Source organism: Acinonyx jubatus, chromosome E4 (assembly GCF_027475565.1).
Source record: "Acinonyx jubatus isolate Ajub_Pintada_27869175 chromosome E4, VMU_Ajub_asm_v1.0, whole genome shotgun sequence".
Lineage (NCBI taxonomy): Eukaryota > Metazoa > Chordata > Mammalia > Carnivora > Felidae > Acinonyx > Acinonyx jubatus.
In genome coordinates, this window is record NC_069395.1 from 34,049,870 (window position 1) to 34,072,752 (window position 22,883).

The 22,883-nt window shown below is 51.3% G+C and overlaps 1 protein-coding gene across 2 annotated transcripts in view; it reads right to left on the bottom strand.

The window, feature by feature from the left end:
- PLXNA2 (plexin A2) overlaps positions 1–22,883 on the bottom strand; it is a 206,946-nt gene that overhangs the window by 89,582 nt on the left and 94,481 nt on the right. For both annotated transcript variants that reach the window (XM_027074538.2, XM_027074541.2), the window contains exon 4: positions 21,831–21,965. In XM_027074538.2, coding sequence (XP_026930339.1) covers positions 21,831–21,965 — 135 coding nt within the window. The remainder of the gene's footprint in view (positions 1–21,830; positions 21,966–22,883) is intronic.

The window sequence follows — 22,883 nt, forward strand, 5'->3', positions numbered from 1 at the left end:
TTGGTTTCTCCTTAGCGGGCGGCTCAGTTGTGTCAACATTGATTTGGCCCCCACTGGGGGCAGAGTCCTTGGATAGATGTCACAGGGGTGGCTGAGAGCAAAGGAAATGGAAACACGCTCTCTGCCCTCCTAGAGCTTGCTAGCTAGTTGGAAGGACATAACAAGGATGTGAAAACAAGATTTAGGACACTTAAAAGGCAGATACTGAGAAGGGAAAATTAAGCTGGAGTGGGGCAAGGGCACTCAGAGTTAAGTGGTGATCAGAACACGACGGGATTCATCAGAAAGGGGGTAAAGGCCTTCCGGAGGAGGACGTGGGGCCAGGAAGGGGAGGCAGCCTTCTCCGTGCCCTCATTAGCATTCTTCTGGCTGCTACTGGAGGCCTTGAGACCACAGGCTTGAACTCTCTGAAGCTCCCTCTCTGGGCCATCTCTAGCCAGGTCAGCACAGTTTGTGCAACTGGAAAAAGGCGCCCCCTCTAGGCGCATGATTGCTGAGATGAGTGAGGACTCCTTTTCAGCCTCCACTTGCTGCTCAGTCAGATGCCTTTGTGGAGTACACAACCTGAACCATCATATCTGGCGGCCATGATCCCCAAAGTCTCTAGGGGAATAGAGAGTTGAAATGGATAGTGTGTCTACCGGTGTTTCAGCCTAGCTGAGCTAGAGATAGAATATTTTTTTAATGCTTAGTTTTTTATTTGGAGAGAGGGAGAGAGAGAGAGAGGGAGGCAGAGGGAGAAGGAGCGCGTGCGCAGGGGAGGGGTGCAGGGAGAAGGAGAGAGAGGGAATCCCAAGCAGGCTCCTCACTGTTAGCGCAGAGCCCGATGAGGGGCTTGATTCCATGAACCGTGAGATCACGACCTGATCTAGAACCAAGAGTCGGATGCTTAACCGACCGAGCCACCAGGTGCCAGAGACAGAATATTTTCAAGTGGTGAACCCAGTGCCTCTTATAAGCCCCGTCGGAGCTCGGTGCTCAAGAATTCCCGTACTTCTGAAAAAGAGTGCTATGACACGCTCACGTGCCCCATCGCCCCACGGACTCGTGTTCTCACGCAAACACACTCGTGAACACAAACACACGTGCGTTCCACACCAACACACTGACCCCCCCCCACACACACTTCACACATACTCCCTCCCCATGCTCACGCTGACATTCCGTAAACACGTTCGTGTCACACACACTCACAACGTGCTGACGTTCCTACCACGCTCACTGCCCCCCCCCCCCCGCCCCACCCCTGCACGCAGCTGTGGGTGGGGAGAGCCGTCAGGAGCCGTCTCCTTCGGGTGTATAGTGAAGAGGGATTAGGGCTGCCCAAGATTAAACAGAGGAGTTAAAAATGACAAACGGACTTCTAAACAGGATTAGAGTCTTAATGAAAACCATAATGAATAGAAGCGCCACACAGATACCATCCATTAATGGCCGTAAATATCAGACCAACAGATGAGATTTCAGATACTGGAGTTCTGAACCCCATCAAATTACTTCTATTGTAATTCATCAATAAATAACCAAGCCCAGCCTCATATGTGAGGTCTTATCGTGCTTCAAAGAATAGACTCTGAGGCCGGACAGACCCGGGCTTGAATTCTGGCTTCGCTCCCGACAGGCGTGGGCATATGCTACTCTGCTTATGTGAGCCTCAGTTTCTTCATCTATAAAATGTGGATAATTATCCCCCTTAACAGGGACGTTGTAGAGATTAAATCAAGTCCCGCACAGCTCTGATAATAACTTAGAATAATATTAATAATTTATTATTACAGTTAGGATGAATTTTCGCCGTTATCTCTCGTTCCCTCCCCTCCTCAGCCTCCTGGGGTCAAGGAGAGCCAATTGGCTGGTGCGGGAGGGAGAAAAGGAAAAGGGAGAAGGGAGGGAGAAAGAATAGGAAGAGCAGGAAACTGAGGCAGGAACAGAGCAGGGAGAAGACAGGAAAAGGACAAGAAAATGAAGGGAGGAGGGCACATCTTCCGGATGCTACAGCCTGGCACGACCCCGGGTGGGCTGACCCTGCCCTCCAGGGGGAAGGTGAGGTTATGGAGTGGCCACACTGGTCCTGCCTTCCTAATATTTTTTGAATTAACCGCTTCATCGAGATAGAATTCACTTCTCATAAAATTCACCCACGCGAGGTGTACCATTCAACGGTTTTCAGCATAGTCACGGAATGGCACAACCATTACCACAGTCAGTTTCAGAACATTTTCATCCCCTCCAAAAAGAAAGCCCACACCCATTAGCAGTCCCTCCCCCTGCCCCTCTCTCCCACCCCCTGAGGATGGCTCCAGCCCTAGGCGACCACTAGTGGACTTTCTGTCTCTGTGCCTTTGCCTGTTCTGGGTATTTCATATAAATAGAAACATACAATATGAGGCCTTTTGTGGCTGGCTTCTTTCACTTAGTATAATGTTTTCGAGGTTCATCCGTGTTGTAGCATATATTAGTAACTTAATTTTTTTTAGTGCTTATTTATTTTTGAGAGAGAGAGACAGAGTGCAAGCGGGGGGGGGGGGGGGCAGAGAGAGAGGGAGACATGGAATCCGAAGCAGGCTCCAGGCTCTGAGCTGTCAGCCCAGAGCCCTACGCGGGGCTCGAACCCACGAACCGTGAGACCATGACCTGAGCTAAAGTCGGAAGCTTAACCAACTGAGCCACCCAGGCGCCCCAGGAGCCCCTTAAATTTCTTCATTCAAAGCCAAAAAGGTGAAGGAAGACAGCTTAATATACCCACACATAAGCAAGTGTTATAATGGAAACTGGCCAACTGTTCACCCTGAGAAATCTCACTGAATCAAGGTTAGTCACTAAGTTAGTTATAGACTTAGAGGTCAGTCGGTTGGAACCTTCGTTTTTACCATTGGGGAAACCAAAGCGTAGGGAAATGATAACGTTTTTCGAACGTGTGCCTTTTGTACCCTCCATATGCTTCTCACGAACAAAGGAAAACAAAGTAAGCTCCAATTGTAAGAGTCTCTTGTCTATGGTTTTATGATTTAGATTTAATGTTAAGAGGCAAATGAGAGTCTCTTGGTATTCTGCCCATATGTCTCTCTCTTATCTCTTAAAAGTGACAATTCCCAACTCTATTTTTACAATGTAAAAGGATGACTCTCCTCTAATGGTTATCTGTCATTGTTTGTGTTTAAAGTAATTTTATATGTTAAGACTGTAGCCTTAGGATGCAGGAAAGCGACACCCGTGGGCCGACGGCAGTCCCTGAGGTAGGAGGGGCTTGTAAGCTGGAGTGAAAAGGACGAGGCTAGTCACTGGACTCAGGAGATGTCAATCACCTTTGTTCTGTCACTGAAGGGAGCTGTGTCCCCGAGGGCAGCCATTCTGAGAGTTTCAGGAATGACAGGGCCGTCTCTATTCCATCTGGCTGCCCCTAGAGACAGAGAGTATTTAAAGACTAAACTGCGTGTGTGGCTGGCTTCACTCTCCGTGCTGGTGCGTATCACCATTACCCCACGGCCACTAGATGTTAGTCTAGGGCCACAGGTAAAGAAACTGAACTTCACGCAAGATGGAAGCTGACGCACCACTGACTGATACTTACGCTTTAGGCACGCCCAACGACAGAGGCTTTCCTTCCTACAAATTCCAGTACTGATCTAGCTTGAATCGCAGGGACAGGAAATCGTCCACAGGCAGGCCCAGACAGTGCTACGAGCTACCGTGTCTTCGTTGTATTTTTATTTTTTTTTTAGTTTATGTATTTATGTTGAGAGAGAGCAGACCCGAGCAAGTGGGGGGAGAAGCAGAGAGAGAGGAAGACAGAGAATCCCAAGCAGACTTCATACTGTTAGCGCAGAGCCCGACGCGGGGCTCAGACTCCCGAGCTGTGAGATCATGACCTGAGCGGAAATCAAGAGTCGGACGCTTAACCGACTGAGCCACCCAGGTGCCCCATACAGTGTCTTTAGATGCCAGGCATGGAGGCCGTGGTGGCAGCCACAGCTGGAGAATCAGGGAAGGACTCACATAATGAGGAATGCCCTCGAAGTTCAGGTATGATTGCTGGTCACTTCCTATTGGGGCTGTTCAAAAAGTGATCGAGATGTCCAGTGATCTCAATGGGTACTGTGAGAGTCGCAGAACTCATTTTTAGAACTAAATTCATTTTAAAATGGAACAATAACTATACCAAATGGCCTGTTGTATGGGGCCCTAGTTCATGAAATAAAACGACACAATGTTGCCACTCTAGAAAGGTCAGGCATTGTTTATTAACAATGCCCAAAGAATCTCATTAAATCCGGGAGCGTGAGGACAGAACAAACTAATGTCATACATGTGAAGTGATCTGCATACCAAGCAGGACCGCCCTGGGACCAGATCAGCAGTTTAGCTCTCCCGTGGGTCCTGTTCAGAGGACCCCACGTTCCTTGGAGGGGTGCCGTCCCGAGCTTAGCATCGGTCTTCGTCCCGTCTAGCACCAAAGAGACCCCGGGCAGATGCGTCCACCCAGCGTTCCTTCCTCTATTGCAGTCTACTTCTCAGTGCATTGCAAACAAACGGGTGATCCCAGGTGAGGGAAATGGGATTCTGCAAAAAGTGAGGCGGCTAGAATTTTCTCCATTAATCTGGGCATGCTCCAATTTGCACTAGGAGCATACATTTGCATGCTGAATTCCAGAGGCCCTAAGTCTAAGAATATTAGATAAAATAAAATTAATTCTTGTAATCCTCTGTGATCATAGTCAAACCCAATATTCTCAGCCTGGGCCACGGAATAGGTTCGCCTGCCCGCTTTCCTCCTTGCTTTCCTATTAAAATTATCTTCTCAAACGCCGTTTGAGTGTGGGCTGTAGTCGATGCCGGGAGGGGACAGGGTGCCTGTGACCTGCATCCGGTCTCCTAGAAGCCTAGAGCCTAATGGGGGAGACGGTGGACATTTAGCAGACACATCATTTTTACCACAAAGTTAAAGAAGCTCAGAGAGAGCTGAATTCGTTCTGACTGCAGTGAACTGGGATGGATTTGAGTTCTTTGGGGGGCATAAGGAACAAGGACACACGGAGGTGGCAGCAAGGGGACACTCTTACCTTTCTATAAGTTCAAAACACCTGCACGGTTCTTTAGCCTCTAGTCTGTTTCTCCTTCATCTGGGGAGGTTGTTAATGAGAGACACAGCTCCTCGAGACGAGATGGCTGAAGGCTGAGCCTGGCAGGCCTCAGAGGCTTGGGAAAGGCCCACGACTATGGATCATTGCGGGATGGGCCAGACAGTGAGCGCGGCCGGGCCACGGCAGAGAGCAGGATGCCAGCTTAGCCTGGCTTCCTGCAGAAATCTGCTGGGCCTCAGGAAGCGATCTCGATCCAGGTGGTGGCTTGGCTTTTTTTCTGGCTCCTCTATGAGCTTAGGCTTTGCCTGTGGTTCTGGAGATGGCATCAATCACGGGATACGTGGGCCTGCTTGTCGTGGAGCAATCAGACAGACTCCCTGCGCACCAGTCGCTAGTGGTTAGTGAGCTAACGACTGCACAGTACTGTCAGGGTTCGACCAGGACAATTGAAGATCTTTTTAAAAAGCTACTGTTTATTGAATGTTTGCTGTGCATCAGGTACCGTGCTCAGGGTTCTCTGTATATCGCCAATTTAATCCCTGCCACCACCTGATAACGTAGAGTCTATCATTATTGACAATTTATCTAAGAGGAAACCAAGGGCTTAGATTAGATAATTTGGCAAAGGTCAATTCAGTGAGAGGTGGGGCCGGGATTCCAGATGTGCTTAACAGAGCCCGCCCTTCCCCCATGTCCCTGGGCCTCCCACCAGCCAGCGGGTACCTGCCCTGCCTTCCTGGGGAGCCCTAGGCTCGGCTTTGACTTTCTCCTCTGCTACTCCCCTCCCCTCCCCACCTCCAGAGTGCTCCTGGAAGGAAGCTCATGAGAAGGCATGCAGGCACACTGTGTCCTGGGCCCAGGGACAGGTGACCTTTCCAATTCAGCACCTTTATAAATCTTACCTAATGAAGTTAAGGGGAAAAAAGAATTAATGAATAAATGAAGGTTAAATCACTCCCTGCAGAAAATTGATGCTGACGGCGAGGGCCAAGAAGAGAGCTTGGAAAGCAGGGAGCTGACTTGCACAAGAGGCTTTTAAAATTCCTTTCCCCAAATTCGAGAGAGATGTACGGCCGCCCAAGTCTGAGAGGGGCAGGGAAGGCTCTGGGTCATCCAAGGCAGGCGGTCTGAAGGCGATGGGGTAAGAAAGCCATACTCTACCTTGGGTAATTTTTTTCTGGAAGCCAGTATGTGTGACACACATATGTGTGATTGTGCACCACATGCGCGCGCGCGCACACACACACACACACACTGTTCACACAGTTAACTCCTGCAGCTAATCAAGGCACGGGTTGGGTAGTGTGGGTCTGCCCAGCTCACTCTTGGCCTCCGGGAACCTCTGGGGATTGTCTTCTTGTAAGTACCCACTTGTTAGCCATCTCGGTCTCCCTGTCACCACCCTCAACTGCCACCACCATGTCCCCGGGGCTGCACACCGCAGCCCGATTGGCTCGGGGTTGGGGGGGGGGGTGGCATAGGTGAATGCGTGGCTGGGCCAAGGGAGAGAGAAGAAACAAGAGTAGACATAGCTGCCGGCCAGCATAGGCCAGAGGGTCAGAAGAGGTGCAAGGAAAAGGGGGGAGGGGTTTTGAGGAAATGGATGACGGAGGAGATGCGTGGTAGAGGTCAAAGTGCAAAATCTGGGTGAGGGCCTGGGCGAAGCATACGCTCTTCTAGGCAGTGCTGCGACGTACGGAGTCATCCTCGGGCAGGTCACTTGCTGGCCTAAACTGACCTCAGTTTGGCTCTTCGGTGAAATGGGAATGAAGAGGAAGCCCGCAGAAGACGTTCAATGGCAAAAAAAAAAAAAAAATCCTCCCTGGCGGAAGCATCGGGCGGAAAAGATCAATACTTCCGGTTTTCCTCTTGTCTGTGCCCACAGGTTTTTAAGAATCTGATCATGAAGACAGGGAGGCTCAGAGGGACCAGCCGAGCGTGCCCACCCTGCAGCGGGATGGGGCGCGGGAGGCAGGAAGCCAGCGCTGGGCTGGCGGAGGGTGGGGATGTGGAGGGTGGGCTGGAGGGGGGAGGCAGAGAGACCTGCGCTGACTGGATCAACCAGTAAATAAAAGGTCACAGTGATTTTTCCAGGCACCCAGGGAGAAGCAGACAGAGAGCTCTGCTGATGGCGGGCGCTGACAACTGGCAAATGAGCCTCTGCAGCTATCTGTTTCCCTTCCTTATTCTCGTCTCACAAGACAGAGGCTAGAAATAGACGCAACTGGCAGATGACTTAAGGATGAAAAATGAGCAACATGTTAGTTAGGGGGGTCTCCGTGGCAGTGAACCAGGGAGCTCACGAGTGAACCAGAGAGAAGGACGAGGGCTTAGCTGGGGCTGATTCCAGGGTTGGGCTCTTGCTCTGTCCCAGGCACTTTGCAGGGATCATTTATGCTCAGCAACCCTATAAGGCCGGTATTGTTATTATCCCCACTTCACAGAGGAGAAGACTGAGGCTTACGGAGAAGAAGCCAGGCCCTACCGAAGAGTGGGAGAGCCCAGATTTGAACACGGGCCTAACTGCCCCCAAACGTGAGCTCTGCACACTATCCTACAATGTCTCCTTTGTACACCTTCTCTCTTTTCCTGTCTCCCGTCTTCCCTGCCTGTCTCTTCCCATCCCGTGACAAGTGTTTGTTGAGCACCCACCAGGGCCAACCACTGCAATATCTCCTGGGGACACAGAAGCAGCCGGGAGGGCAAGGTCTCTGCTACCAAAAGATGTGGTTGGAATGGCCGAGTGAACGAATGGGACCGGGCACACGAGCTCCCTTTTCCCCTTCCCTGAACCTGAAATGAGCAGGGGGTGTCCTCACCGTACAGGGAAGCAGCTGTCCTGAGGGGCGGGGGGCGGGGGGGTTGGCGTGATTACAGAGGGCTTTTGGTGGGAGACCGTGACCCGTGCTGGCGTCCTTTTTCTTGACTGTGCCTCTTAGATCCATGACCTGCTGGGGGGGTGGGGGGAGGGGGGCGCTGCCAGGGAAGGCAAAAACACCGGAAGCTTGCTGCATGATCGTCTTCTCCCAGGTTCTCTGGTTCAATGGTAGGGGCTGAAGGAGCCTGAAGCACCTTCTGTTTGGGCCGAGGCTCCTTTCGTCTTGGTAAGGGAAGGTGGGTTGAGTCCACCTGCAGTCTGCTCACTGCCTGTGTGCTGTGGATATTCTCCGAGGCCAGGTACCTCTCCACCCTTGCCTTCTGCTCCAACAGTACCAAATCTAGGGAAAAGCTCCCCTGCTTTTCATGATTCACCTAGAGCAACACCTCCTCCGGGAAGCCTTCCCTGACTGACAGACTCTGTTGGGTAGCACCCCCTCATGCATTCCCAGCGCCCTGCAAACTGTCTCACAATACTCTTTTCCTGGTGTATGTGTGATTTTGTCAGGAAGGGCTCTGTGCTCACAATAGGTCCTCAAGGGTTGTTTGATAGATCGCCTGGAAGCTGAGTGGTTAACGAAGACATTGTTCTCAGCTCCGTTCACTTTTCTCTTTCCAATCTTCCTTCCGCCCGACTCTCATCTCTGCCCATCTCCCTCCACTCATTAAACATTACTTGAGGGACAGAGGCTGAACCCAGACTGTTTGCTGAGCCACCAACAGCTGATGACACAGGCAGTTCTGCCTCCACCTGGTGCAAATTTCAAACCCCAGGCTGTCTGCAGAAGGGGGGGGGGGTGGGAATAACCAGGAGGGGGAGTGAGACAGGTCGCTCTGTGCAGAGAGGCAAAGGCCCCGGGGCATTTAACTGTGGGGCACGCAACCCACGAGGTGGGGACTGTGACTGACGTTGCGTCCCTGAGCCGGACGGGGTCCAGAAGGCTCAGAGGGCAAGCCTGAGGCGCTGGAACACAGACTGGCTTTCCCTTCAGCGAGCACAGTCCTGGCCTGGCGTCTGAAAGTGCCGTGCTGGGGTGGATGTGCTTGCACACTCAAAGAACACACAGGAATGCTTGCTCTTGTGGGCCTCATCCTCCACGAACGCTGTTGTCACACGCACGCACACTCCCAGACCCGGGCCAGCCACTGTCCCACACAGGTGTGCGGCCAAAAGGATGTGCGAAATGTCGTGGTTGCGGGGGACGTTCAAATAAATTTTATCGATGGGGAAACTGAGGCTCCACGTGGCCTTAACTCGGACTCCAGCGAGCGGTGAGGCTCCAGGGGGTGACGGAAGGCAGAATCCTAGCTTACCACTCCCCTTGTCATTCTCCTGTCACCCGTCACCCTTCCCCCCCCACCTCCTTAGCAGCTCACCACTGAATTCTCAACTTCGTCCCTAGGACCAGCCCCTGAGAGAACAGCTGTCTGACAGGCAGCGTGTGTGACTGGTTGGCCAGAACCCCCGGGCGTTGAGGAAAGCCCCCCCCGCCCCCCCATAAGCCATAAGCCTGCACAGCTGCTCACTTCTGGCTGAGGAATGCAGGGGCCATTGTCTGGAGAAAGCAACTTGTGGTCAGCTTCCGGTCTCATGGGAGCCCTGTGTTCATGGAACCTCTCCTGGGTAAGAGGCCCAAGCCCTCTGTACGAGGAACCAGCTCCTTCCCCTTCCCGCCTGGGCACCCAGGACCCTGGCCTGCAGAGGAAGCAGCTTCATCAAGTGGCCTCAATGCCCAGCACCCACCTCCTACCCTCTCTTGCCGGGGAGTGGCGTGGGGGGGGTGGCGTGGAGAATGGGGGGTGCACCCCAGAACTTCAAACCGCGCTCCTTGTAGGGTTCACCGCCTTCCCCTGTCCTCCCTCCCCCCGCCCCCTCCCCCACGCCTGGTACAACTCTTGGCATCTCCGAAGCTGTATCTTCACATCACAAGCAACTGTCCTAGTCATCGGCGGATGGAAATAACTTTTCACGACGGCTCCTCTGATGTTGCCATCTTTTGTGTTGATCAAAACAACAAAACGAATCAGACCCTCGGCGTTTGATTGAAGCCTAATTGGAAATCCAAAGTGGCACTAAATGTTATGGTCTAAATAAAACACATTCAATTACAGAAACTCAACATGGGGAGCATGAGGGAGAGCTCCGTGGAGGAGCTAAGGAGCAGGCTGCAGAGTTCTGGGGCGTCAGTCACAGCGGGGCCGGAGAGATCTGGAGGCGGCAAACGCAGAAGGCTTTCTAGAACCCTCCAACCCCCATTTAGGGCCGTGACTGCAGCCGTTCCTGTTTGCCTGGTTCACACAGGAGTTGCACAGAGAGGCTGAATCGGGGCCTACCTGTGTCCCGTTCCTGCCCTCCTTGCAGAGACGGGCCAGCTGTGGATGGGGGGTAGAGAGGGTGCAGGGGAGTCATGACGTCACCTGCTCGGCCTCCAGGATGGTGGGGTGAGGGCACACAGGCCTGCGTCTCCACCCCAGCCCTGCCTCCTGAGAGTGTTATGAGGCCCTCGCTCAGGTCACTTCACCTTGCTGAGCCTTGCTTGCGCGTCAAGTAGGGGAGATAAGACCTCTCAAGCTTGTTGTAAGGAGTCGAGAGGCTGCTTGGGAAGCACCTGGCCCACTGCACAGGCTAAACGGCAGCAGTAGTAGTTTCCTTTCCTCCATCCACTCTGACGACCGGAGCCCCTCCTGTGACTGTGCACCTAAGGCCCAGGGGAGTGCTCGCTTTCGTTTATTGTTTTTTGTTTTAAACAAAACAGTGGTGGTGGGGAGGCATCTGGGTGGCTCAGTCGGTTGGGTGTCCGACTTCAGCTCAGGTCATGATCTCCCAGTTTGTGGGTTTGAGCCCCGCGTCGGGCTCTGTGCTGACAGCTCAGAGCCTGGAGCCTGCTTCAGATTTTGTGTCTCCCTCTCTCTCTCTCTGCCCCTCCCCTGCTCATGCTCTGTCTTTCTCTGTCTCTCAATAATAAATAAACATTTAAAAAATTTTTTAAACAAAACAGAGCACTGCTCCAGTCTCCTTGGGGGTGTCAAACTAGGACCTGTGAGTCTGTGCTGGTCTCCTGGAGCCCTGAAAGCCGCTGCTGAGCCCTTTCCTAAATTCGGAGCCAGGTGGAGAGCCGGCAGGAAGGGAGGTGCCCTCTGCGAACACGCGGCAGCCAGGGGGCGCTGTCTCGAGAAGCCGGAAGTGTGGATTTGGCTTCCGAAGGCTGGGTGGAGTGCACACTCTGCCCGTTTCCCAGCTTGGTGGCTCTGGGCAAATTCCTTAGCCAGACTGAATTTCAGTCTTCCTGTCTCCAAAAGAGGCAAGGACAATACTACTTCTCCCATGGCATTGTTGGATTAGCCGAGGACGTGTTCGTCAACTAACATAAGAAAAACCGAACCTAAATGTTAGCTAGATTTCAACACATCTTAAATAAAGTAGAGCTGAGAGGCAGGGCGAGGTGGTTAAGTCTCTTTTTTAGGTGCGGCTACGTGCGGAGAGTGATCTGCAGGGCTTGGCCTGGTGATTATGCATGGGGCACAACCAGAAAACTACAATTACGACTACCAACATTTATTAAGCATGTATAACATGCGCCAGATACTTTTCAGATGCTTTTTAGGTATTCATTCATTTGATTTCATCCTCAGGCAGATGCTGTAATTGTGCCCATTTTCCAGATGAGAAAACTGAAGCACCGAGAGGTAAAGCAACTTGTCCGAGGTCACACAGCAGTAAGTAGCAGAGCCAGGATTTGAACGTAGGCAGGCAGGCAGAGTTTAGAGCCCACACTCTTCACGGGGTCAGGAAACTGCCCATCACAGTCACTATCTGCTTCCTCACATCCTGGTTTGGCAGACCTTCCCCTCTCCAGAGCTGCTTCCCCCTCAGGTCTCCTGTCCTCACGCATAAAATAAAAGGCTGCGCCTCACTAGATAATCTCTGAGCCCCTCACCAGATAAGCTCCGAATTGCTGCGTCAGAGAGAGAATGAGTCCTCCGTCTGAGTGACCCCAAGAATGGAAGGACGAGGACAGGTCTCTCCCTGGTCGGTGTGACTTACTTGGGTCACGGAGCACACGGTAGGTCTCTGTGACGGCACTGTTCACTTTATATTGTAATTTATCTATCCATCACTCTTCCCCACCAGAATGAGACCTCCCTGAGGGCAGGGATTCGATTTTATTTATTGCTACACAAAAGCACACTCAACGGTGCTGCTGCTAAACATTGGAAAGAGCAGAAAGAAGTCAAGAAGGTACCAATGTGCAGACAGCCGGGTTTATAACATTTTGCTGGAATATTACTTAGAGAGACTGCCCTGCCTAGATCTGCATATGCAAATGACTTGTCAGTGGACAGCTCTATGCATTATACATGGTAGACACTTAACGGTCTGGTGAGTGAATGAGTCCATGTATGCAAATGATATGCAAATCTTTCCCTATTTTAATTTGACCCTTGGGAACATCTTCAGTGACTCTCTTGGGCCCAGGTTGTTTTTAATTTTTTTTTTTTTTAACTGCAAGTGTTTAAAGACAACCAGTTTCCTTTCTTGCCTGTGCGGAGCGAGGCTGTTCTCAAGTTGGGGAAAGAATGCCGGGCTGGACCAGGTTAATATTCTGCTTTTCCTGGTAAGTCAGGGGAAGACGTCGGCAAGTGACTCCCCTCTCGGGGCATCTGTTTCTTCACCTCTAGAAAAAAGGGAGTGGGTTTCCTGCTGGTGTGGAGACACTATGATTTCCCATCTCTCAGTCACAGGAACATCATTCTGGGCAGTCAGAGCGTCAGTGTTCACACGACCTGCCTAGAAAGAGAAATCGAGTCCCTCGCCAAGGATTAGAGAAAGTCTCCAGCCCCCCTGCCCATTTAGAGAAATGAGTTTTTTTGGCACCAGTCCTTCCAGCCTGGGCATTGTGTTCAATCATTTCTTTCCAAACCAAAGGATTTTAAAATAAGAGGCTGGAGTTTTCTCTCTTAAATACAACAAGCCAAGCGTCTGATTAATAGGGTGGGTTTGCATTTCTTTTCTCTCATGTGAAAATATTTATTAGAAAAATGCTCCAGTGAGAATATTAATAGCCAGGGAATCAGGTCTGTGTCAGCCTCTTTGTTCCCTGACTTTTGAAATGGGGGATGTGGGGAGGGGGGAAGAAAGAAAGAAAATCAAAACCCAGGCTTGGGGTGGTCACCCTTCCCCGCACCCCCTCCCGCTTGGGGAAAGGCACTGATATGAGCAGCTTAGCTCCTGGGCCACACTGGGGTCCCAGGCCCTTAACCAGAAACACATGTGCATCAAAGGCTTGGATTGAAAGTGACACATTTGAAAACAAAAGTGCAGCCGAAATTCGCTTATCCTCACTTTCCTAATCCGCAAACTCTGTAATTCTCCCCGAAGCCCCTCAGGCCTTGCTGCAGCCCGGGCCTCCTCACATCCTCTCCTCCCCCACGGCTGGGCCCAGGCCTCCCGCCCCAGCAGAGGGAGGGCTCCAGTCACTGAGACCCAGAGCGCCTTGTACAAATACACCTTGGCACGCTCTGCCCGCGCCCTGGGAAGCCTTATCGCCTGGACTAAACAAATGTGCACAATCAAAATAATAGTCTGAGATGTCAAAATAAATGAGCAGGGAACATCTGGAAGTGTGGTTCCCCACATTTTTTTTTTTTTCTTCCTTTGCCTTCCTCAAGTCTTTAGCTGCCTTAGGGGTTTGGCAGCTCACTGGCTTTAGCCACAGGTAGGAGACTTACTATTGCTTCTGAGTCACAATAGGCCCTTTGAAAATGCTCATTTTGGGGGCTAGGTCCAGGTTTGCAGTAGATAGGCCCTCCCCCAAACCAAGGAAACCAAAATGAGCTCTCGGGCGAAGCTGGCTATATACTCCCGGATGGCGCGCTAGAGGGTCTGGTCTGTCTTCCCACCTGTCTTCCCCACCCAGCACATCTTCAACCAAGGCAGGGGACTGAGGGCCTGGGAAGGGGTCCCTCCTGCCCGTGAGACACTCAGAGAAGGATGGCCTCACAATCCTTCCAGATGACTTTTCTTTCTTTTTCTTTTTTTAAGTTTACTTCTTTATTTTGAGAGAGGGAGGGTACACAGGCAAGGGAGGGGCAGAGAGAGAGAGAGAGAGAGGGAGAGAGAGAGAGAATCCCAAGCAGGTTCAGCACGGTCAGCACAGAACCTGACACAGGGCTCGAACCCATGAACTGATCCGAACTCAGATCATGACCTGAGCCGAAACCAAGAGCTGGACCCCAACCCACGGAGCCACCCAGGCACCCCATGAGTTTTGTTTCTATTAACTCCAGGCAAAAGTTTTTCTCGTTCCAACTCTCTTAATGTACTTACGGAGGGCAGTAGTTAAAAAGTCAGTTTCCTGCATGTATCCACCGGGTAAATCACCACTGCCCTGCATAGCAAAAGTGGGGCACCTCGGAGGCCCGCCTTCTCAGTGGGCTGATGCAATATTGCCACAGAGACATTGCGAGGGGCATCCCTTTAAAATTGTGTGCCACCTACTAGGTATGTATCCAAAGGATACAAAAATACTGATTTGAAGGGGCATATGCACCCCAGTGTTTATAGCAGCGCTACCGACAATAGCCAAAGAATGGAGAGAGCCCAAATGTCCGTCGACTGATGAATGGATAAAGAAGATGTGGTATATATATTCAATGGAATATTATTCAGTGCTCAAAAGGAATGAAATCTTACCATTTGCAACTACGTGGATGGAACTGGAGTGTGTTAGGCTAAGCGAAGTAAGTCAGAGAAAGACAGATTATCATACGATTTCACTCACTTTGCGGAGGTTGGGAAACAGGATGGATGAACAGAGGGGAAGGGAAGCAGATGGAAGAGGAAGACACAGGGGGAGACAAACCATCAAAGACTCCTGAATACAGAGAACAGACTGGTGATTGCTGGTGGGGTGCTGGGTGGGGGATGGGCTGAATGGGAGCTAGGCATTGTGGGAGGGGACACCTGTTGGCATGAACACTGGGTGTTGGGTGTGGGTGATGAATCACTAGATTCTATTCCTGAAATCGTTATTGCACTGTATGGTAACTAACTTGGATTTAAATTACAAAAAAAAAGAAAGAAAGAAAGAAAGAAAGACGTGGGGTACCTATATAGCTCAGTCAGTTAAGCGTCTGACTTCGGCTCAGGTCACTGTCTCACGGTCCGTGAGTTCGAGCCCCACATCGGGCTCTGTGCTGACAGCTCAGAGCCTGGAGCCTACTTCAAGTTCTGTGTCTCCCTCTCTCTTCACTCCTCCCCCGCGTGCACTCGGTCTCTCTCTCTCTCTTTCAAAAATATATAAACGTTAACAAATTTTTTTTAAATAAAAAAGAAAATAAATAAATAAAATTGTGTGCCACTGTCTGGGCAATTTCCTGGCAATGTGATCCTGTTCCTCATGGATTCCCTCAAAGGCTTCCCGGATGCACTGTCAGAGCCCACACTGGATGTGGGCTTCATTTAGGACTTATGCAACTTTTACCAAATCAGTTGTAGGCTTAAAAGCTACCGGAACTTCCCCGTGAGTTTTGGGAAATCAAGCCAGTTTCGATGACTCTGACACTGAAGGGGCAGGTACCCTGCTCAGATGCCTTCTGGACCTCCGAGTTCTCGTGTGGGGTTATGATGGGTGAGCCCCGAGGTCCTTCCCAGCTCGGAGGTTCTGCGCTTCCATGATCCTGAAGGGTCAGGAAACCACGTATTTATCTTCCCTGAGCCTTGTCTCTCCACATGTGCTCATGGGCGTCCCAAATCAGAATCACCCGAGGTGACTGGCAGTGGAGAGGTAAAGAGGCAGGCAGAAGAGACAACCTTGTGACTTCTGAGGCGATGTCATTAAAAGGCAATAGTTCTACCTCATTTGTGGGAATCCTCACTCTTCGAGCCCTCAGCTGCCATGTTTGCCAGGATCTGCCTTGTTCCAGAAGTCCGGCTCTCCTGCGGTCACCGTGCTGTGGGCGAGCCCGTGTCACATGGGTAGGCCTTCTCCTAGGCACTCTGATCACTAGGCACTCTGGGGCACTAGCCCCAGCTGGGCCCGGTCTTCTAGTTCCCAGACAGACAGAAGCTTCTAGATGATTCTAGTCCTTAGACTTCTAAGCGCCCCAAGTCATTTGTGTTGTAAAGAAAAGAAAAGCCCTCTTCAGTGCACCATGGCTGGAACCCTGACTTACATAGTTTGTGAACATAACAAAATGGTTGTTTTATGCCCCAGAATTTTGACACAGTTTATTATGTAGCAGTAAGTGACCAGAATGGTATGCCAACTATAGACAAACGTTGAGGGCATTTTTGCCCTCAAAACTGGGATCCGAGTGCCCGCTCCTTGGAGAACAGCAGCCCTATCTTTTGGGACCTGGTTTCCTTACCTGGAAAGGCCAGAAATGAAAAGCCCCATGGGTAGCCCCTTTCTGGCTACGTGTCCACACATGCAGCCAGACAAGACCCTGAGGGCTTGGGGCCTGACCCCCCTTCTCTCCACAGATGCTTGCAATACTGGCCTCCTGGGCCTCACATATGGGCCCAGGGCTGCCTCAGCCTGTATCAAGGGCAGCGGGACTGTTTAGTCTGCTGGGCACATTCCTGGATTTTTAAAATAAATAGCAGATTATGAGCAACTTAGCCTGATGCTGTCATTCGGCCAGGCCAGAGGCTTTGGAAGCGTCCCTTGGGAAGGAGCAGCAGGAATGACAGGTTGGGGTCAAACACTCGGGAACTCTGTCCCAGCCATAATTTAAGTGGAGAGGCTTCTAGCCATTTCTGGGGTGCAAAAGAACTTCTGACACGACCGATGGCAGCAATGATGATAACAATCACACCTCACGCTGAAAGCACTGTGTGTCAGACGCAACAGTTACCATTATTAGGCCCGTTATACAGACGAAGAAACTGAGGTTTAGTGACGTGCGATAACTTTCTCAAAGCCGGACGTCTAGCACATGGCTATGGGTTAAATGGAGCTCCGTCTGACTCTCATGCTCCAGCTCTTAACCATTATGCTATCTTGCCTTTCCAGGCCTCGAAATAGAGAGCGGCATCCCATGCCCCCACCCGCCCCCCAAACACACGTGCACGCCCCTGTCACCAGCCTTTCTGCTGTTCCCAAGGCCCTTTCCAGCCTGCACGGAGCCATTCTCCACTGTGACTCCCTTTTTCTATTTCACCCTTCGCTGGATCATTTTATGCCTCTATTCCCTCTGCTAATTCAAACTAATTAAAGTATAAAATAGAATAATTGCTTCCATCCCCATACTCCTTCCCATCCATGTTGAGTACAGAGTTATATTCTTTATCGGGGAGTGGCCAACCTGACAAGTTGGGTGGAAACGGGGGCTATCAAGTTTCTTTTCATCTTCTCGCTCAGTTTTGCACTTGGCTCGCAGCCTGATTTTCCCTGGACCTGCTGTCTGACTTCCATTAGACACTGAGGATACGGGAGAACTTGTATTCACACCCATAGCATCTGTCGATTTGCTGTTGAGGAAGCAGGGGCGGACTTTCTAGGGAAGAGCCAGGCATCCTGTCCGCGGGGCCCCCGGGCAATTAGCAGGATTGGGGAATCAGTTCCCAAATGCTCCCCTGGGACTGGCCGGCCCTAGATCTATTAACAGTACGTTAACATCGGCTTGTTAGGCGGTGGCACTAGGACCCAACACTTCTTACTAGTCCTAGTTCTTAATTAGGTGTAATTAACCGAGAGAGGGGGAGGGAGGGAGAAAGAACGAGCTGGACTGGATTGTTCTCGCTCTGTAGGGAGATGTAAACCTCCCTTAGCAGAACTTGAGACCAGAGACTTGGTTCTCCACTGACGTGGTGCTGAAGATACAACAGGTGCCATGTTTTGGGGGAACAGGAGGGGGACACAGAGACAAGAGGTGGGGAGGAGGGGAAGGCGCGGATGACAGCAGGTTGCTCAGAGGTTTATTATAAGGTGAACGGGAAGCCCCCGTCCCACGATGTCTTATAAAGGTCTTCGGACTTTTAGGGAATGCCGAAGTCTTAAATCACGGCCTCGAAACAGGAATATACTTCTCCATAGCCAGCCAGCATTTCTAGCCTCTCCGCAGCGTTCATCTTTTGGGGAAGGCGTTCACATGGGCACCCACAGCCTCATAAAACTCTGGTTCCAAAAGCTTTTACATTTGGTCTAACCTCAGGCCTGTCTCTCTACTGTCCTTTTGGTGTCGCCTTCTAGAGGTGTTGAAGAGTCTCCATCCCAAGACCTCAGCCAAGCCTCTTTAACATGAAAGGGGCTCTGGATTAGATCTGTTAATTGTATCTTTGAAGGGGAGCAAACGGAATCCCTAGGAACTTAAGAGTCTAGTCCACCCAGCTCGTTAGAGGTGGGTCAGGACCGGAACACAGGCTTGTTGGCTCCGCCTGGGGACCACCGGTGGTGCCACACGGCCACCTCACTTCCTCTTAATCATCACTCACAGTCACCACCCTCCAGAGCCGGAATCATGAGGGCCTGAGAGCTGGAAGGGGCCATATAGAAAGTCAATGACAAGGGGTCATTGCACACGAGGCAGTAGGAAGGAAACTCCCCTCTGCTGAGCGGAGTGTCTATCGAGCCTCACGTCGACTCTTGTGGGGCACACTGAGGTGAAGTGACCGGTGTAAGGCCATGTGGCTATGAAATATTGAGACGGGATCCAAATCAGAGTTTCGGACTGCAGAGACAACCCTGTGATCTCGTTCGACTCCTCCATTTCATGAGGGGGGGGAACCAGACGTGCGAGGGGGTCACGCCTCCAGATACAGCAACCGCTGGACTAGAACCCACGCCATCCGACTTCATCTTTGTTGGCTGTTCTCTTGCCTCACATTAAATTATTATTATATTTTTAATTTATTTATCTATTTTGAGAGAGACAGAGATAGCGCAAGTGGGGGGAGGGGCAGAAAGAGAGGGAAAGAGAGAGAATTCCAAGCAGCTTCCGCACTGTCAGCACAGAGCCCGATGCGGGGCTCGAACCCACAAAGTTGTGAGATCATGAGCTGAGCCAAAACCAAGAGTTGGACGCTTAACTCACTGAGCCACCCAGGCGCTGCCATTAAACTGTTTCTTAAATGACGTCTGAGGGGCACCTGGGTGGCTTAGTCGGTTAAGTGTCCGACTCCTGATCGCCGCTCAGGTCATGATCTCGCGGTTCGTGAGTTCAAACCCTGCGTAGAGCCCGCTTGGGCTTCTGTCTCTTGTTCTCTCTGCCCTTCCCCCGTGCTCTCTCAAAATAAATAAGTAAATAAATAACCTTAAAAAAAAAAAAGACTTCCGAGCTGTCTCTGAATATTCTGTACTCATAGTTGCTCGGCCTCAGACAGATGGGCCCCCTGAGCTGTTCTCGGACCTCATTCCTGGACCCAGCCCCAGGTGAAATCACCTAGCTACCTACTTCTACACGGTTTACAGCTCTCAGGGTGACAGGTCTCAGAGTGCTACCACAAATCCCCCTTAGACTCTGCCCACTGATCACAGCTCCACCTGGCATAGGGAGCTCTCCGGACTAATATCTCACCGGACTGGAGACAGCCCCGTGGCTTCGAACCCAAACTCTTCCTGTATCCGCTCGGTGTGACTCGCTACCACGGAACCCCTCTGTTTGGTGAGGTTGTAGCAAGAACTGGGCGGCTGTGGCCGAAGATGAGGACGAAGGAGAGGATATTTATAAATAAGCCATGTGGACACTTAGTTGAGCCAGTGCTGATGCTTTTGGAGGTGACACAGGATAAAATCTCAGGAGGACACCATAGCCCCTGAAGGCCACTCACCAGCCTCCGGCTCTGGCTCATGCCCTCTCCTCTGACCACATTTTGAATGCAATTTCAGAAAGCATCCCATTTGAGAAACAGATATGCAGCCAAAATACGAGCCTTGGCATCTTCTTTGTTCCAGTAAGGTTGCATTGGTTCCTTCTATGCGCTCTCTATGCTTTTCCACTGCACTGCCTTAGGGACCCAGGAAGGAGCTTCTACCCAGAGCTACCTGCCTGGTCCTTAGCCCTACACAATGCCTTCTGCAAATACCACATATATCATGGGTCTATTTGATTCCTCCGACCATCACTTTATCCACCCATCTATACTGCCACTGACCGATCCATCTGTCCCTCTGATTATTTTCCTGCCAAAGTGTCCAGAATGGTGTTCATCAAATGTTAACATGGTGTTACAAACTGGGCAGTCCCATCTGGGAACTCGTTGCTATTTTCTTTTCTGTATATATTGTTTGAATTTGCACAGGGGGCAGCTACTGTTTTTGCTTAAGAAACAACCTTGTATCTACAAGTAAAGAACAGGAAGAAAAGGCAGAACATTTGTAGACTTCAATGGGATGTTCTAGATAACTGGCTACGTGTCTCCTTCCCTTTTTCTCCCCCGTCCCTTGTTAGACTGTAAGCAATGTGAGGGCAGCGGCCGAGGCCCATTCATTTTGAGGTTTTCCCAGCACACTGTTCCCAACCGATATGTCCCCAGTAACGGGTTTTGTTAGGGCTCGTGGACAGTTTTAGTAGAATGAGACATCAGCGTTTATTTCCAAGACTACTCTACCACTCTAGGTTAGGCAAAGCCTCCTCTAGCTCCACCAAGTTCCCATCTGCACCTGTTTATGCCTCAGCCGCAGGGGCCACATGAAAGGAGGTGAAAAGACAGGTGGGTTCAGGAGGACCTGGATGCAATGCATGCAATCTGCATATGATTTGTGGCATTTATTCCCAAGAAGCAATTTTTGGGTTAGAGCTGCATCACTGCTTCCCTTATGCTGTCCATGTGCCCATTTTGTCTCTTCCTTCCTCCCTCCATTCCTCCCTCACCCCCGGATTCAGAATTCCTACATTCGAACAGAAAGGAGGAAAAGACAACGCTGGGAGAGGGGGTGCTCCTCAAGGACCCCTGGAAGCTTGGCCGATTATTTTGGGAATGACAACCCCTCAAGAGCTGGAAGGCACCTTGTGAAAGCTCGCTGGTCCTCCAGCCCAGCATCTTTTTCTTGCCTAAATCAGGGGCGTCAGCCAAGGCAGGTGCACAATACTTTTTCTGCTCTTCAGCCTTTACCTTACTTGTCGTGTTCAGGTCAATGCCAAGACCACTGCTCCTGCTGAACACCTGTACACCCACTGCCATAAACGAATGGAAGTAACCAGCCTTTCCCAAGAGTTTTGCTTTGCTTCCTGCGTCTGCATTGATTTGGGAATCCCAAATCCACCTTCTACCCTGTGTCCCTTGCCCATCACCACGGCTCTCCTGAATTTACCTTCTCTCTGCCCACACGTACTCAGAGCAAATACAATCCGGGGGGAATAATGCTCCATCGGAGAAGGTGGGGAACCTACTCGATCGTTAGCCCGCAGAGGGTGGAAGTCTATTTCTCAGGCAGACTTTGGCTTCCCAGAGCTGGCCAGCTTCTACTGGCATCAGTCTGTGACTCAGGCCAAGATTTTTATCTCCTTCTGGGGCCCTATCTTGGGTCTGTCTCTCCCAGGATCAGGCCCAGCCAGGAGGCCTGGATTATTTACACTTCTTTGGCTCCCTTGAGCAGCAGACTCTGTGGGCCCGGGAGCTGTAAATCTACTGCTTAATCACACCAAGCTGCTCCAAGCAGTCTGGCCCATTCTTGCGGGGCTGTTCATCACGCACCGAGACAGGGGCTGTGGCCTAGAGAGAAGCCTCCGGGAAGTGGCTGGCCCCAGCTGCTTCTCTCTGGCTCCCCGCAAAAGCCTCCAAGGACTCTGCCTCTCCCAGGACCCCCGAGCAGCAAGCCCAGACAGAGGGCTCCCTGGTTAGATGAAACAGCTTTTGAACAAAGGTCAGGCCACAGGTTATCAGTCGCTCCTGGGCTTTGGAAAGAAGGGCTGGGTGTCAGCACTTACCTGTCTCTCAGACATGATGTACAGGTAACGCTGGTCAATGGAGAAGGCCATGTCCCGGAGGATGGGGCTCCCGTCTTTGAGCACAGAGACCATCTCATACTGGACCCCTCCATGGGGGGGACCATCGGCTCGAATCTACGAGAGAAATAATGCATCCTCAGCATCTGTACTCAGCGGTCCCCTACGGGACTAGAGCAGGTCGCTTTACAGAAGATATTTCCCGGCCCCCTCCCTGCCCCCGGTTGTGACTCTGAACCAGACCAGGCTTCAGAGAAGGTAGAGGTGCTTCTCTGTTCAAACAGCCCGGCTTTCCCCGAGAGAAATACTTTCCCAAGTGGTTTGAGTGGACCACGTCTGGGAATTCTGACGGTGGGTTTATTTGCATGTGCATATGTGCCAGTAGGAGCGATTCTGAATATCCCAATGTGGTTATTTCTGCGTGTGTCTACAGATATTTATAGCACTGATGGGTGTGCGTGTGCTGCCACACCCTTATTGGTGTTTGGGGTAAGAGAGTCAACACCTGTTCACAGTGTTTCTGCCTCAGGCACGTAAGGAAGAACGGTAAAACAATCATATAAACTATCAAAAAGCTGGTCCTCAAGAGATGCAAGAGTTTAGGATCTCGGGAAGGTCTTCCTTCCCCCAAACATATCCCCTGCTTGTGTGCAAATTCACCCCGTGATTTGGGGGAACCAGGAATCCGGGCTCAGACTGTCAGAGCCCAGCTCTAGATAGTAAGTCAGAAAGGACTCGGATACCGTCTAGTCCACGGCTTCTCAGCCCTGCCTGCACACCAGAATTGTCTGGGGAGTTTTAAAAGATACGAATGCCAGGGCAGGATGCATTAATCAGAACCTCCGCGAGTGGGGCCTGGGCATCTTCGTCGGGATTCAAAGCTCCCCCAGGCGAATCTGACGAACAGCCAGGGTCTAGAAGCCCTGATGTCGTCTACTGGTTTTCAAGCCGGCATGCTTTGAGAATCACCTGGGGGGCTGCATGGCTGAGCCGCCCCCAGAGTTTCGGATTCAGTGGAAATGAGGCCTGAGGTTT